Below are 18,835 nucleotides of genomic sequence, written 5' to 3'. Positions count from 1 at the left end.
AGCAATCAGAGCAGGTCTGTCATGCTCTTTTAAGAGAGTGGGTAGTTGTGTCCTTTTTTAGTCTTCCCAAAATATACTTATAAGAGCTCTGACGTAAGCTGCAAAATGTTGGCATGCCCAGCTAACCGGCTTACTACCTACAGTTGTAAACCACCAGCGCTACTTCCAAGTTCAAGGAACGTATCACACTTTATTAGTTCACATTAAGTCATTTTTGTATTTGGGAAAAGTTTGCACTCCAGCGACCCTGAAAGCCCGGTTCCTCTTATAATTAAACCATCATTTTAATACAATATTTGCATTTTTGCTAATCATTCTCGCAAGGCTATTACTAACCAGTCCTACACTGCAATATAGGCTACAAGAAAAATGCTCCTTCTTTATATGAATGTCCTTCACATGGATCAATAATTGCATAGGATGCTGACATTGTAGGAGAATTAGCCTTCGTTTTTTAGTAGCCATCAAGTGCTATTTAAGACTCTATTACGGCCTTATTGATTAAAAAAATCATCAGATGGGAAAATAAACATCAGTCAGAGACAGTGTTTTCAACCAACAGGCAATGGTTTTAATCCAGTAAATGTAGCAAATACTAATGTTTTAAACCTTATTTTGATGAACCAATTCTTAATATTTCACATTACATTGTAGTAGGGGTAGAAATTCGAATACATTAGCTTTTTTCTTTCTTTCTGAAAAGTCGGTTCAAATTTGTGCCACATCCTCATGAAATCATTATACTAATAATGCCATCATGCAAAGTGTAATGTTTTGCCAGGCGTAGCGACAGCAGTCAACAACGAGCAGAGTTTAGCAAACACGATAGAGATTATACTGCAAGACTGAGCCGCTCACAAAGCTCTTTGCCGAGACACAGAGGGACATATCAGTTCCCCATCAAGTTAGGCATGGAGGCCGGATATTACAGGACTTTCTCCATCGAGTGAATTGAGCCAATACACTGGGAGACAGTTTCCATTTCCTCTCTTCGACTGACCCTGGTCTGCTCTGAATTCATGGCGGCTCTCGATATACATATATATAGACACCTTCTCGTTTTGGTTCTTCTTGGCCAAATGCCATATAGAAAAGACACCTTCCAATTGAATGTATTGCCTTTTCCCATTGTATAGGATTGTGTCGGATACAGCCTCATTACCATGTCAACCTGATGGTATATGGATGGAATGGAGAGCCCACTCACCTTGTTTTTGGGTATTTTTAGATCAGAGTGGGTCCACAGTGGATTTTTTCGTGTAGGGTATCCTTGAAAGGGCCAATTACTGTCAGCTTTATAATGAGCTTAAAGTTGCACATGTTGATGGCTGCAAAGCCCTGAAAGGTGACTATTTACTGCACATGGTTTTTATACTTTCAACTTCAAATAAAATATATTAAAGGTCGAGTCAGTGATTCTGGAGAACGCTTGTTGTCAAAATCACTTTTTTTGTCAAAATCAGTTAATATCTCCTCACGATACGCTACTGTGTGTGCGTGCTGAAAAAAAATCCATTGTTGATACATAGCCTAGACTCTGTAAACTGGTATGTTGCTATAGCTATGGTGGGTCCCCCCTGCATAACGTTTTACAGAGCCTAGGCTGTGTATAAACACTGAATTTAGCGCGCACACACAGTAGCCTATGGACAGCGGATCGTGTGACAAAAAGCGATTTTGAAAACAAGCGTTCTCCAGAATCGCGGACTACGCCTTTAATGAAGGCAATCATTTGTAGTTAAAAAGAAATGTCACTTGACAGTTCTCTTCAGCTGTGTGATGCGTTCAAGTGTCTTTCGGAATTTTTTTTTGTCTTTTCTATCGTCACTGTACATTACCTGCCCAAGCCCCAGCAGCAGACAGACACAGTTAGCGACAAGAGCGTGAACATTGTGATGCATTGAGAGCCTGATATTTCCCCCAGGAGTTGGTGTTGAGCCATATAGAGCGAATAATAAAGTGAATATTGGATTTTCAATTGTCAGATGTCCAGAAAAAGCAACTCCAAATGAATGCTAATATTGTTCCATATCTCTAGTGTCAGGGTATATTGCACTGCCCCCAAGTATCCATACATTTATATTGCTGTAAAAAGAACTACATTAAAAGTGTGTCGTAAACTGTCCAAAATTTAAGTTTTAATTTTTTTTAATGGCTTATGTGTAACTTACACAAATTGTTCAATTATGAGCATTAATATTCATGTTACATTTTAAATAAATACAACTCTCACCAATGACTCAAAAACTTTACAACACTTCTCTGTAGGCTGTTCCTTACCAGCATTACATTCCGCATTGTCCCGTTGCTTCCACATTGTCATTTGACACAGTTATTATAAGTATATAAATCAAAGTCACTATAAAGTTAGTGTGCTTGAATTCGAGAAATGACACACCTTAACCTTAACATGACCTTAACATGAGACGGAAGAAAAGTAAGTACTAAATCAAAATGTACACATTCAATTTCCAAGCTCGTAACAATTTTTATATATATTTTTTTTGGCATTTTCAAGTTTTATTTGATAGCGGGGGATGACACACAGTAAAGGTCCACGGGTCGGATTCGTACCCGCGACCACTGCAACAAGGCCTGAGCCAACATGGTACGCCTCTATCCACTATGCCACCAGAGCGCCCCGAGCTTGTAACAATGTTAATAGATTTGCATGTAACTACTTTCAACATGGCAGTAAAAGGAGAGAGAGGGAGGTAGAGGGAGGTAGAGAGAGAGAGAGAGAGAGAGAGAGAGAGAGAGATAAGAAGCTGGTCATCATTATATTATAATGTAGTACAGGAAGTGGACTGCAGACCAGATGCCCTCAGTGGTGTGTGCCATACTCTATCTTCTGCAGTGAATAGATAGCGGTATATGGTGGTAGCCTATACACTGATATAATATGGATACAATGTAGTAAAGGCTGGTTTATGCCTCAGGCTCTAAAAACCTCGACTTTATTCCCCTCTGGCATCGGTGGAACATTTTGAAAGACGGATCCACAGTTTGCCGCAGCCTTAATGCAGATGAGATATCCCATCTTCATATGACAGATCGTTTCTGTCAGAGGTAGAAAAAAAAATATTCATAATGATGAATCACTTAGTAATGTTCCTCTTCTGTCTTCATCCAAACCTGATTTAAAGTTGGAATCAGTGATTCTGGATAATGCTTGTTGACAAAATTCACTTTTTTGACAAAATCTGTGAATATCTCCTCACGATCTGCTACCTGTCCGTAGTGTGTGTGTGTGTGTGTGTGTGTGTGTGTGTGTGTGTGTGTGTGTGTGTGTGTGTGTGTGTGTGTGTGTGTGTGTGTGTGTGTGTGTGTGCGTGCGTGCGTGCGTGCGTGCGTGCGTGCGTGCGTGCATGCGTGCATGCGTGTGTGTGTGTGTGTGTGGTGAAAAAAAAATCTGGTGTTGATACACTGACATATGGCTTGCTACAGTGGGCCCCCTTTGTTTAAATACCGTTTTTGACATATCAGGCTGTGTATTAATATTGGATTGTTTTTCACCGCATACGGACAGGTAGCGCATCGTGAGGAGATATTCACTTATTTTGACAAAGACATTTTTTTTTTTACAACAAGCATTCACCAGAATCACTGACTCCACCTTTAAATAATGCATTAGTGCCTGTGCTTTGGTCACTAAAAGCCAATGACAGGTGATTAGTTTCCACACACACACGGCTCCCACGTCCCATGTATGCGTTACAATCCCAGCGCACCCGACTCTGGTCTTAATTACACGCTTGGTTGGGGATTAGCCTGTCAAAGAGGGGGTTATGATCTACCACTGGGGATGAAATTACTGTCGCTGAAACTTATTTACATAGAGCGATTTCCATAAGTGACCCCTTGAGGTCATTTGTAAATTGTTCCGGGCTCATTCCTGTCCATCTCCCAACACGAACACGTTTCACCTGTTGTAATTTCAATGTGGACACGGATATTCCTAATTGCCATATAAGCGCAAAATTAATAATTTAAAAGAAAATCATATTCTTATCTTCTTGGTGGAATTTACACAAAGCAGATATATTGTAATCTAGACGTGGACCCAATTAAAAGTTTACTGTGTAACACTTTTTTTTATAGCTTTGTGTTGTAATGAATTCCTGATTGTTTCCTGAAAAATTATTATGTAATTGTGAATTAATTATAGGAGCGAATGTACAGTTCTGACACTGTAATTTTAATGAGTCATGCACTTTGAAAACAGTTGGTATTTCCCTGAGAGAAAACCTCCATGTAACCCAAGTCAACATCATCTTAATCATTATTCATAAAAGATGCTACGAGGAACCTTTTACATATTTCTGAAATAGTCTCATTTTTCCTCTGATGATCATAAAAGTCATGTAACAGCAAACGAGACCATCAGTGCAAAGAACGCTATTTTTATTTATCTTTGATTAATGCCTTTGTCATGGGTACACTCACCAAGGAACAAGAGCTGGCGTAGTGAAAACAGTACCGCTTTTGTCCAAAGAGGGCGCAAGAATTAACACAAACTGTAAGTTCCTCGGAGCTCCTTTAATTGCTGGAAACTTTATTCCTCCTTATACATGTTGAATATAGTTTGCGTGCGGATATAAATGAAAAAGAAGTGTGTACCCATTGACAAAGTGTTTGTCATCTATAAATATAACCACATCAAATGTGCTTTAGAGGAAAATGTATGACATGTCAATCAATTTTTGTGACCTTTTTAAATGTCAGTGAACATATTAGGAATGTCAGTTACTCAGCAATGTTGACCTTAAATTAGCTAAGATCAACAAGCAAGTACAAGCTACGGGTCATGACAGACAAGGAAAGGTTGGATATGCAAAAAAAAATATATATATATATATGTGTGTATAGAGTTGTATGTTTTAGATGTGATTTCCTGATTATCAAACCATATTAGAAGTTTATGTTATGACCACCGGCTTGAATTATTTTGAGAAATCAAGATATGTTCGTCATCGCAACTTTTCTTCTCCATTGCTAAGGAGAGTCTGTCAGAGTTCAGGGAAATCCAAGTGCATTGATTTAAGCTGTTGATTCTACAAACTCTCCGCAGTTAGCACTGCTCGTTTTTTAGTGCTCATTGATTGGTTGAATGCAGTTGCAATGCACCTTGGGAGTGCTAGTACCTTAAGCTTTTTATCACAGGATTAAAAGTTTTTCGTAATGCAGTTGTTTGTTTGTATTTCGTACGGATGATTTAACCAGGAGATGTACATACAGATCAATGCAGCATCAAGGCTTAACTTTGTATCACCTAACATTGTATATGGGAGCAATGAATGGGACTTTGGAGGACCTGAACCTTGTTTTGCCTCTCTCGAAAGTAAGTTACTCCTTTTTGAAGATTATTCAACTTAACTTTTCATACACGTAGTAGAAGCTTTAACAAAATGTTACTCAGAAGTTGAAACTTGCTTGCTTACAAATCTGTTGTAATTAGGTCTATGTTTTAAAGAAAAATTCCACATATACTAATTGCATCAACCTAACATTTGTTGTCAAATGATCTACTTGACTTCCTCGGAATCTATATGTGGATATGTATTTCTGCTCCTTACAAAAATAAATAAATATGCAAATTAATTGGCTGCGTCTGTTGATGAATAATGGAACAGGGAACCCAGAGACATGTGATAACTACTTGTTTTTCTGGCTGTATATAAAAAAAAATCCATCCTACAGTATATTAGTATTAGTAGAGTCTCTATTTAATCCATCATTTTCTTTTTTTCAGTAAGTTTTTCTGTCCAAGAACTCTCTGTACTCCACTGATACCCTGTGCGACAGTCTAGTGTTCTTCCACTAATGTAATATAAGTGATAAATATTGAACAATGTGGATGCATGGCTGTTTTCACAACTCCAATGTTTCACAATGAGAAACCACTGCGCAATTTTTCCCGCCGGTGGACAAGCTGTAAGGTCATTCCATCAATTCTTGTCAGCTTAGGTAACATCATTTCAGATCAGTCGGTGCCTTGCCTTGCCTTGCAGAGGGCGATAATATAATCAGTGGACGAAATGTCACAACAGACTTCGAAATTACACCTTTAGTTTCCCTTTCTGTGAAAAGGAGAAAAAAAAAATCAAATGCTGCCTGTAGTTTTAATGAGACATGATCACCTTGTTGTTCAAACTCAATGACTGACGCACAAATGAACACACATTTACAAGCACAAATTGTCACACATCTAGTTCACTCACACACACACTTACACACACACACACACACACACACACACACACACACACACACACACACACACACACACACACACACACACTTAGCTACACACATATAGACACACACACAGACAGACACACTCACACTCACAGATACACACTTTTCTGTGCCTCCTAGTCTTTTGTCATGATGTTGTTATTCAATTTGTCCTCCCCCCATCTCCCTGATTGTACTTCTTGTGGGTCATGTTTCCTCAGGGGATCGTTAATGGTGGTATAAGTGAAAACACAAAATATAGGAAGCGGCAGAGATTCCAGGAAACAGGAATGATACAGTCCGAATTGATGGAGGGGCCTAAGGCACCATATGTTCTAGGTGCACTGTGACTAACACATCTTCCGGGCCGCTCACGAAACCAACACAGAATTTATTAGCAGACATAAAAAAAGACAACAGACTGCATACACAAAAAAAAATAAAAGCTACAATACACATATAATAGACTATTTCATCAACTAATATAGAAATTGATGCTCTTTCCCGTTTTGGCTAATGTGAATGAAGAATAACATCTTCAATCACTGTCATAACACACGGCGGCAGAATTCAATGAACTGTTGGCGTCGCTGGTTAAAATAATGCAGCGTTGCATACATATTACACTCTCTGTTTGTCGCTTATGTACTGATATTTGTGTTCAATTTAGCGTATCATCCTTAAAACTAATTAGTAAATACAGTTTTAATGTAGTGGACCTGCTCCTCATTATCTTGCCATCGCCAGTGGCTAGTTAGTTTTAGTGGAGAGAGGAAATGGCACATCCCTCACCCACAGGCAAAACACATGGAACACCTAACACCCTTCTGTTGATTGGACTTCTCATGAACGAACAATGACATGACATGTGTGTTACTCTCCCACACGTTTACATGAGAATAATGAGGCTTTTGAACTAAGAACAGTATAAAATAGAAACGAAAAAAAAAATCCCGTTACTATATCTGGACACAGGATGTATATAGTGTTGGAAAATAGGATCCGACTTGTAAGTTATTTGTGAGATAAAGTTTGTGCCTTCATATAAATGAATGTCGGTTACATTCAAGCCATCGCCAAACGAGTTGACACAAAGTTGATTCAGCCTAGCAGCGTTTACAAACTGGTGTTGTCCCCTGACACTGGCACAGGAGCTCAAGAAGTGCTGACTAAATTGTTCAGTTGTTGATTCTACTGCTAGGAAAAAACCTGGATGTACAGCAGAAGGCAGAATAAAATAGGCTTTCCTCATGTAGAGTGGCCGACAGTGTTGTTGTAATTACTCAGAATTCCTGACGCTTTAATCCAGTTAATTCAAGTGCATTCAACCATGAAGATCCAAAACCCAACAGCAACAATCATGTAAAAATACAGTTTTATTTGATCATTTATATCATGATCTAAGTATTTTGCGTGTAGTTTGGGTAGACTGACTCAGTCATGAGGCATTATGCAGAAAATTCATGGCCACTAAGATATAAATGTGTTGTGTATCTAGACAGCTTTCATATTGTATTTTTCTATTTCTGTCTTTGGTTCAAGGACCATGTACAATATGTGGTTTATGCAACAGTGGGTTGTATCATTATGCGCCGCCATGTAATCCCATGTCGGTTGAATCATTCCAATTGTTCCAACAGGAAAATAAAGAATCCATTCCTTCAATTGAACCACTCTGGACAACAAGCTGCTGATATATTTCTCACTTTTTTCAGTGCAATTTCCTTTGCATCCATTTGCCCTGCTAAAAAAAGACCTAATGGTGGATTAAATATGAGAAACATCTTTCATATCAATAAAACCCCACAAACTATTGCCTTCAGAAATGACAATTAAGTTGAGTAAAGACCTCTCAGACACCTCCGACACAGTCAAATTCAATACAGCACATTCAATTTACTGCAGGGCTGTTATGATGGAGTGTGTGTGATTGTACAATAAAAACAGATCTTTGCTAAATTCAATTTGAGATGAGGTGAACATATTATTCTTTGTGATTTTAATTGTTTGACAAGCTTGCTTCCCAACTCTGGGATAATAAGGTATACTTTGACTTTGAATCAAAGCTAAATAAAAAGCGTCTTTGTTTTGCAATCGAACATTAATTGATGTGTGTCCACTTGGCAGCATGACAGACTGTGTGAACACAACACTGACACATCATCGACTAATGAATTTGTCATGGTGAACATGTGAGCAGACAGTTGCCTATTTACACATCTCCACAATTATTTTTGATTGAATGTGATGGAGCGTTGTGACTGTGTGTGTGTGTGTCTTTCCCAGAAATAAACACACACATTGAAAGCCTCTTTGAAGCTATTTAACTTTAGGCGGTTATCAAACACAAACGTGCTACACATACCGAACTATTCTTAAGAGACTCCCATTAATCTGATTTATTACAGTTTTATAATTTAAGGTTGAATAGATAATACATTCAAGCTTAGACTAAGAGAAGTGTTAATTAAATTTGTTGGCCAGTTGGGGTCAGCAAAGAAACCTGTAAATTACATATTATCACTGTATAAAGTTGTCTAGTGCACCGCACATGTTAGGAAATTATCTTATTTCACATAAGTATACATTTGGTTCATATTAATGGCCACCTGATGAATTGAAATACAACATTTACTTTTCCTTCAGCTCACTTCAGCAACTCCTCATGGAAAATATTTTGAAATGTTTTGTTAGCTAAATGCTACTCTGTGTTCACCGGCTAGTAGCTAAAAGGTTGTTTGGTACTGGGCAGGTAGTGTACAGTAAGTTTAGAAGACTTTTTTTAAAAATGAAAACAGATGTGTACTACAGCCAAAGGCAAGATTAACTGGAGCAGGCTTGATCAGGTTTTGACCGATTTTTTAACGAAAAAACACCTTATGCGATGAACTCCCATGTGTCCTCAGCAACACACCCGCCAAGTGTGAAGTAAATTGGAAGAACGGTTGGGGTGGTGAGAAACTTAAAAGGACAGCCACACACACACACACACACACACACACACACACACACAGACGGCCTAGGTATTAATCAATGCAGCTTTAAATCAAGACATACTTCAAACCAAATCAGTGCCATGCTTTACAGCTTGAGTATTTAATTCATATACAGTTAATCAAAGTGAGCAGATGAGGACACACACATCTGCTTGGAATTAATTTTACAGCAAATGCCGCCGTTTATTGATGGGCCAACTTTGTCTAAATTTAAGCCCAGGAAAAAATACAGTCAGGTCCTGCTCTGCCTGAGGCTTTGTTTAGCTACTGTTTTCACATATTCTCACATCTGACCAATAAAACTCCCCCGGCGGCTATGTGAAGTAAATAAGTGATATTGTGAATACAAATGAAGGTCATTTGCAACATGAGCCTCTTGTCAGCTGATAATTGGATGAAAACATCAACAGAAATGAATAAATATACAAAGACCAATATGGGAAATTAGACTACAGTATGCTCCTTTGCACACTGTATAACGCTTAGCTACAATGGCTGTACAAAAAAGAAAATTAAATTTAAAAAAATGAAGAAAGAAATATATTAAGCTACACAAATTAACTGTCCAGGGGGCGCCCTTAGCTCAGTTAGTAGGGCGTCCCCCCCATGGGCCTCGGCCAGCAGCGGACCCGGGTTCGATTCCAGCCCGCGGTCGTTCTCTGCATGTCGCTCCCCTCTCTGCCCCATTTCAAATCTGTCTCTACACTATCAGTAAAGCATAAAAATTACAAAAAAAACAAAAAAAAAAAAAAGTTAGTCCGATTTGCATTGTTAGTTACAGATCTCACTCTAGATTTAGTTCTTTGCTGGAACAATACAGTTTTACAGTTTTTTTATTATTCACCATTTTGGTGACTTTTACTTTTTAAGACACAGCACATTCATTTGTGTGATGAAGTGAACAGACTCCACGTCAGATTCCACACCATCATCGACCCCGTGTGGGCGTGACAGGAGCATCGTCCCCGGAGACGTAAATCTCTCACCGTGACAGACAGCACAACGACACAACAGCCGTAATGACAAAACAGCCAGTGACACTGAGACAAAAGAGATGCACGGGGCTTCATTAGAAATGAGAAGAGCAAATGAGGCAATTCTAAAGACCATAACAATGACTTTGACTATCCCAAAATACAGTACTGCAGTGTGTATTTGATTTGTAGTAAGAGTGAAAGTTAAAAGGAATAAGGGGAAAAAAAATGGTTTGGCTAGAACTGAGAAGCCTGCCTCTGTCAAACCTCTTTCTGAAACCAAGAAGGCCCCAATTGTTTTTAAAAAATGACAATGAATTTGGAGTGTTACATCCCTCTACTGCCGTTTCCATTAACTGAAGTTGTGGTGTTTGTGGACAAATAACATGGTAAAGGAGGGAGGAGAGGCGTATAGGGGATGGTCAATTGCACCAAATTGCAGTTTAATGTTTTGCTCTAGGGTTAGGGTTAAAAAAAGGGGGGAAAAAAGTCAAATGTGTTCCTCAGCGCTTTGCTCACTTGGGGCCTGATTCTTTAATCAATAAACCGGTGTCACCACTCGATAGCTCAGCCGAGGTCTGGCCCAGTGCACCAGCTTAGGACGTAGCACACAGCAAGTTTCTACATTACTCTCTCTGCTAACACTTTTGTCACTAATGACACTGAAGCATTTTGTAACAGAAAAAAAAACATGCAAAGGGCAATGTCCTGTGAAAAACCTACACACGGTGCAACATAGTGCCACATTGTGTGCACCATGTGAGTCCAGAAAGGCGGATTATGTCATCATTTATTCAGTCCGATTGATTAACATTCACAAATAGTTCCACTGCCATGGGGAGCCGGGGCCATCACTGGCAGTATTAGCACCTTGGGGGGACATCCCGGTTGTCATTGCGCTTCAAAAGTAAAATATTGTCGGGGGGTGGTGAGATGAAGGCGTTTCCATCATTTATAATTCTGTTCACAGACTGCTTACTGGAAGAGCCTGATTGGAATTCAGGTCACCGTTTGACTTTTGTGTTTACCGTGTATTCATTTTAATGAAAGATGTGTTCCACTTGGGCAGCCATTATATCCTCCCCCGTGATTGAACTGGCTCATTGACACCACTCTGCCGTATCTGTTTGATTTTAACCCCAACCTATAATCAAAAACACAATTGTATCCCTCTGCACTTAAAGCAACAGTGCACACCTTTTTCATACAAATGAATATCTGTGACATTTACATGCCATCGCTAAACGAGTAGACACAAAGTTGATTAAGCCTATCAGCTCCACCAAACTCTCTCTGTATTTCTCAGTATGGCAGCGTTTACAAACTGGTGTCGCCCCCTGACACTGGCGCAGCAGCTCAGAAAAATCCCAAGAAGCGCCCAAGAAATGTTTCAGTTGTTGATTCTATTGCTAAGAAAAAAACCTGGAGGTTTAGCAGAAGTTATACAGTACAATGTTCAATCCTCAGTGGTGTTGTTTTTACTCAGAATTCCTCATGGGGGCGACACAAGTTACGCACTGTAGCTTTTAAGGTGCACAAAGAGGAGAAAGGCTAACTCAATAGATAAACCCTTCTCAATGCTGTGTGTGGGTTATATTCCCCTGCCCACCTTGCTCTAGTGGCCGCTATAAACAAAGGAAAAGTAGAAAAAAAAAAGTGTTTTATTGTTCCAATGATTATAGCTATAATGGCGGCGGGCCCTTGAGGAATGGCGTTCGGTGGTTTTTATGACAGCTCAAAGACAAGACATTCTCCCACGTGTTATCTCCCACAACAGGAACCTAGCCCTTGTCTCCAGTCTTCTTGGTCTTTCGGTGAAATGTTGAATCAATTAAATACAGAGACAGTAGACAGTGTGTGTGGGTATGAATTATTGAAAGGCACAGTGGTTCTTCTAATCTCCACAGCGCAGTTAATGTGATGTTCTTGTTTTTTTCGTCTTTTGGACACAACAAACCTGCAATGCACCACCACCATCCCGTCCCTGCAAATGTACCACACGGACGGAGAGAGCAGCCGACCCCTTTGTGGAACTAAACGAATGATCCTGCTGATGCTAATGTCCTCTGCCATGCCAAGGTCTTGTTTAATAAACCCCCTTCAAGACGAGATGGGCGTGCAAGGAAATAATGCGATCAAAAATAAGCCTCGTCAATTTCCAAGCCCACACACCTGAAGCTGCAGGCTGATAATGGAAGAGGAATTTGTAATGAGGGCGTGAGTGTAGTGTAGTGGAGTGTAGTGTAGTGTAGTGTAGAGAGAGAGAGTGTGTGTGTGTGTGTGTGTGTGTGTGTGTGTGTGTGTGTGTGTGTGTGTGTGTGTGTGTGTGTGTGTGTGTGTGTGAGAGAGAGAGAGAGAGAGAGAGTGAGTGAGTGAGTGGATGTGTGTGTGTGTTGAGTAGCCACGCGGGCTCATGGGATATGTTTTGTAACCCGTATCAGCGCTCTCAAGAGGGAATATCATTATCGCAGACGGGCAGTTGATCAGAAGGGAAATGTTCGCTCAGCAGAGTGTGAGATGGGATCCCAAGCTCTCATTCATCTCACTATAAACTAGTGTTGTGTGTGTGTGTGTGTGTGTGTGTGTTTGCCTTTCACTGGCACAGCAGGTGGGTTTCAGCTGGCTTGTTGTCACGCCGACGTCCTTGATTGGGAATACAATCAGCCACGACGCGGCAAGATTCAACAAATTGGTCAATAAAGACAACAGGGTCATTATCTCCCACCCGCATCAATACAAGGGGAATTAAAGTCCCTGGCTTTTCTAATTAGACCGTTTCTTATTTCATCGTAATCGATTCAAAAATCTAGTGCGAGGTTGGGATAAACTCAAAGCCCACAGTGGAGATTTTGGAAAGGGACATTTTGTTCTTGTAAAAAATGACTTGGTTGCTCTGAGCCTGATTGCTACAGAGATATTCAAAAGGCCTACATCAGTTTTGCAAAGCTAATGTGGCCTTTTTAAGATGTCCCAGATGGAGAAATTGGGTCGAATTAGAGCAATGAATGTTGGATTGTCCAAAACTCCCCCCCCCACCCCCCAAGAGCTGTGATTAAAACAGAAAGAATAGGCCAAATGTTTGCAAAAAGAAGGCACATTCATTTGGGATGCAACAGAGGTTCCACTCCAATGAGCAATGTTGAAAAGAAAAACCGAAATATTCTAAGCAGTACGAATAAATACTCTGTGATGAATGTATAGAAGAGTGGGTTTGAAACCTACACACACGTCAACTGGGATAAGTAGATCTTAGGGTGAGTTCATGGAGTAATGAGAAATTTGAAAACATGTAGCGCACTTTGCAAGATAAAAATGAGGATGGAATTGGAATTCTACTCTCTTTTTTGGGGAGAAGAAGTGTAAGTAATGATAATGCAGCCGCTGTGCAATGTTTTCCAGAATAGGATATTCCGCTCCAAGGAGAAATAAGGTGATCTTCAGTGGTGCAATACTGTCTGGGAATGGAGTTGGACTGTAGCCTACGGATTGCTTTAGTAAAAGTTCATAGGTTTTTTTGGTAAAGCTCACAAACCCTCTCAGCTCCATTTCAACATTAGACTTTTGGTAGGAACCACCGAGCTGTTCATTTTTAATTTGTATTTCCTATTTGCTCAGAAAGTGTTAGCTAGTTGGCGCATAGCTTGCTCGCTTCTGCTTTCCAAGTGACAAATTACAAAACTTTCTTTCTCTACAGTCTCTCTCTCTCTCTCTCTCTCTCTCTCTCTCTTTCTTATGTTCCTTTAATCTCTTTACCTTATGAAATAGATTCATTAAATCCCAGGATACACACGGTCATTTGCGCAAGCTGAAGCATTTTAGACTTAAATAGACGAGTTAATTTTGCTTGAACGACTTCATTTCTAATTTTCGTCTTTCAATCAACCTCTATAATTTACTTTGTTTTCTGTATGAACACACAGTTAGTTTAACTTACCACACTGAGACATAACTTTCTGCAACTTTATGTTATTTGAAAACTTGATAAGTCATTTGCAAACTTTGCTCTGCTGTATTTATCTAATGGTGCTCATTCCAAATGGCCTGAAGGTCCAAACTTACAGCAAGAAGTCTTTTAACCTCTCAAGCACTCTATTAGTCCGTGATTCAAATCACAATATCCAGCAAGCTACACATGAGTCACAGAGTTGCTCAAGGCAAAGATGAATGGCTAACAATGTTGTCCCACATACATTAACTCTGTTTATGTCTAGATGATGACAATTCATTTTTAACCCTAACTACATTTCCCATGAGCCCTGTAGTCCATATGAGTGGTGAAGTTCAGACACTTCTATTATGAAATATATACTGTAGATGACTTACAGTTTTTTTAGACTGCTGTGAAATGTAAAATATGACAAAAGAGATTGATGATGGACATTAAGTACTTTGCTATGCTCTAAAGTTGTATTGGATGCTATAAATCGTTGTTTGGCTTTGTTAAGATAGTTTAGCTTTTTTCTTATAGAACAAATATTAAATAAAGTACTGCAATGGATGCCAGTTTATATTGGAATATGGATAGCAAATGTCAAAAACCAAATTTCAGATAAGGACAGATGAAAGAAATGAGTGAAGATATTGCATTGAAGCTAGTGGATCAAAGGCTGACACTCAGACGTGACGTAAAGATTGCATCTCTCTCTTTTGAAGATAATAGAATATTTTTCTGCCTTCCCTCACACATATTTTCCCCAGTCAGAATGACTAGAACCAACATTTTCAGTTGTTACCAATGATTCACACCCACTGTAAAACGCTAAACTTCTAATTTCTTATTTTGTAATACAGTTTTGACCAAATATGTATATAATCAAATCAAAATGAATACAGAGAATATTCTGTATATACTGATTTGTTAGGAGAAATTCATTTAAAATTTGACTTAAAAATAACAAGGAATGGGGCGCTCTGGTGGCGTAGTGGATGGAGCGCGTACCATGTTGGCTCCGGCCTTCGTTTCGGTGGTCGCGGGTTCGGGTCCGACCTGTGGGCCTTTGTTGCGGGTCGTCCCCCCTCTCTCTCTCCCCATTTCAACTCTGTGCTGTCTAATTTATTTTTTATTTTTTTAACCTTTATGTATACAGGTAAATCCCATTGAGACCGAAAACTCTTTTACAAGGGAGACCTGTTTTCCTTTCCCACGTTATCATTCACACACCGATAGCAGGCTAACTATTGACATTCACACAAGGCAAGGTGGGTTAAGTGTCTTGCCCAAGGACACGACAACCATGACACAGGTGGCAGGGCGGGGATCGAACCTCCAACCCTTTGATCATCAGCCGACCCTCTCTACCAACTGAGCCACAGTCGCCCCAGTCGTTTCCAGTAATACAACTGGAAAATGTAAAAAATAAACAAAAATAAATGAATAACAAGGAATCGTCAAAAATGGCATTTTGTGCTAGTACCAAAAGTACAATTTCGCATAACTGCCCATTTTTGAATAGGGTATATTATATAATTGCATTTTTAAATTTCCCTGCAGGCATCAAGTACATTTTTTAATCTTAAACATGGCATCATAATGCATTTCTTGACTATTATCAATCTGAATCCACAAGGTAGCCACCAACTAAAGTCATCAAACAAATGTAGTGGAGTAACATCTACAATATATCCCCTTGAAATGTTGTGGAGCAGTAGAAGCATAAAGGAGCAGAAAATGAAAAAATACTCAAGTAAAGACAATGCTCCAAATTGAATTCCTATTCAATATCATATATCTTTGTTGAATTTGTTTCATTGAACGCGGCTTGAACTGCATACCATTCTCCAGGGGATTTTACGCATTATTATACCAACTCAATGGCGACATTCCATACAACCCCCCAACAAACCCTATACACATCCTCCATCATTATGGCAAGCAGCTTGTCTTTAGCTTTTTCCATGTGGCAGAAGTCATTTACATCAACGGCTGCATAACATGCAATGGCATTAAACGTCCCCACAGCTCAGTAGTGGATGCCAGTGGCTCTGTGTGACGTGTTCTTTCAATTCGTTCGGCTGAGACTGATGTGAGGAGACAGCGGATCTGCTCAGGATTGGTGTGACATGCACTCTGTGAACGGAACAAGCGCCTCCTTGACAAAATGTTTTTTTTTAAGTTTTTTTTTTGCTTATTTCCTTTTGCACCTGCTGACAAAGCTGAAGACCAATTTCTCTGTTCAAACATACTGTAGGACAAAGAAGTGTTTGGGAGGCTTACACAACACTCACTGTTGGTTTGAAGAAGAATAAATATAAAACTTAATGGATCAGCAAACAGTTATAGATAGCAGTATTAGGTTAAGAAATGTGTATGAAAATGATGTGTTCTGCATTTTTAACTTTGAACTTTTTGGTGTCAGCTTTTTCTTTTACTGTTTACATAGGTTATTATTACATTTTCACATCTTTACCGATGCTTTTGTTATTTCGTTGTATTCGTTAAAAAAATAGATGGATCAGCGAACAATTATAAATAGATTACAGTACGGGATTACAAAATCGGTATGAAATGATATCTCCTAAAGATATTATCACCGGGTTGCTTTTCAAAGAACAAGTTTGTGAGATAAAAAAATATATATACAGTATATACGAAACATTTTTTAATCTCACCTATCTAAAGATCTTTACTTTGCTCAGGCACGGCATGCTTTTCCAAATCTATAAAGAATGCAATTCATCACACTCCCTTTGGCCACCATCTCTTGTATAATGTTATCTGCATTGCAACACCGGAAAAAAATCATGAATACATTTCCCTTACTGCTTCTAGAACAATTCATCCAACATTGGCAGGATCTTCATAACCGGGATTCACACACACACACAAAGAACAAAGACTTTAAAGCATCACAAAGTCTGCCAGCATCTGCAGTATATACCAGAGCTGCTCCCATAACAACGCATTGGAAGAGAGGGATCATTATTCCTTTAAAGAGGCTAGAGAGCCCACTATACTACATGTGCCAAAGCAACAGCTGCACTGGGCTGCAACAGATGTGTAAATCAAGCCTCATGAATGAAGTCAAAAAGTCGAATTCATAGTGTAGGAACTTTCCTCTGTAGATTAAACACAACGCGTATAACATAACTGCCTTTGAATTAACGGCTCTTCATGTGTTCATATTCCTTAGCTGCAATTGTCTCTCTCCCGTCATGGTTTATTTATTGAATGGCAAAGTGGAATAGAACTGATAAACTTGTTTGTACTGCATTTTTTCCCATTTGTCCCCAGTCCCATGCTTCCCGCTGACAAATGGCTAACACAGAGACAAAAACTAAACACACTGATACAGATACATAGCCACCATCACAGGACATACACCTTAACAGTTATATATACAATGTATACAATCAATGAATAACTGGAAAGGCAAAAAAAAAACAGATATAGAAAATGTTTAAATACATAAACATAATTGCATAGGTAATATTAATAAAAAATAATGTCATCAAACAGTTGCAACTCTAATAGTTCATCAGAATGGTAAAGTTGTTGAATATATAAGTTAGGAGGATACTCTGTCAAATTTATTCAGTCTATTAGTGGAATCACAAAATAATTTTTTTAAATTTCTGACATATCATAACTGATCCAGCCGCATACATGTCTGAAAAGGTCTGTTTGTTTTCCTCCTCTCTTGTCTCTGTGTGCCTGTGATCAGGACAGCATCAGCTGGCATTACTCAGCTCCAGGCTTTATCTATTAATGGTATAGAAGCTCATCTCTCTAGGGAGGAAACTGGGGGATTCAAGGGGAGTTTGTTTTAAACACCTTTCGCTCCCTCTTGCCCGCGGGGTCAGGAAAACTCATTAAGGATGTATTAATGGCTTTGTGCGACCAACCATCTGTGACCGTACACATGTAGTAAACAAACGGAAATATATAAGTGAAACCAGGTGGTTAAGTGGCATGTTAAAGATTGATGCTACCTTTGGCATTCACATACAAGTAAAATATTGCTTTTTCCTTTTTAAAATGAGCTCTCTTCTAGACTACTCCCTAACTGTTGATATAGTTCTCTTCACTTTAAATGTATTCCTTTATAGTATTATGTCTGCATGTGTACTTTTGATATAGACAAATTCCAAACATGAATCATACTCAGTAAGGATGGTGAGCACACACACACTAGATATGCTGATGAAATGTTGGACGCTAAATGCCAATAAAAGAAAAAAAAACTCTCTTTTGAGGGAAAACCTATAGCATTGAGACTTCCAAATCACATCAGGATAAAGCTACTACTGCCTTACACACACACACACACAGTACAGACGATTAGGAGTGAATGATGTTCCTTACCCACTTCTTTGTGTCCCGAGCTCTGGCTGGACAGCAGGAAGAGGTAATCCTGACAGGTGTCCCGGTCCAGCACGGTGCTGTTGTGAAGGCACAGGTCAACGATGAGGGTCACGGCTTTCTGACAGACCATGTCATACTCCTCTCGGTCAGAACTCATGCTCCCAGCAGCATCCTCAGCCTAGTGTGTGTGTGTGCTCATCCAAGGGGCGACTAACACACCCACACACACACGACACGACACACACACACGACACACGCGCAACAGAAGCAGCAGCAGCAGCAGCAGCAGCAGCAGTAGTCTCGCATGCAGAGGCACAAATGCAACT

General features: G+C 39.4%; 1 protein-coding gene across 1 annotated transcript in view; it reads right to left on the bottom strand.

The window, feature by feature from the left end:
* Positions 1–18,681, bottom strand: part of syt6a (synaptotagmin VIa) — a gene marked incomplete at its 3' end in the record, with an annotated part of 63,382 nt that extends 44,701 nt beyond the window's left edge. The window contains exon 1 of the mRNA XM_080031106.1: positions 18,510–18,681. Coding sequence (XP_079887232.1) covers positions 18,510–18,666 — 157 coding nt within the window. The 5' untranslated portion in view covers positions 18,667–18,681. The remainder of the gene's footprint in view (positions 1–18,509) is intronic.
* Between the last annotated feature and the right edge of the window lie 154 nt (positions 18,682–18,835).

The sequence above is a fragment of the Ammodytes marinus genome (assembly GCF_949987685.1).
Source record: "Ammodytes marinus genome assembly, chromosome: 7".
NCBI lineage: Eukaryota > Metazoa > Chordata > Actinopteri > Uranoscopiformes > Ammodytidae > Ammodytes > Ammodytes marinus.
This window is presented reverse-complemented; position numbering and strand designations above follow the sequence as displayed.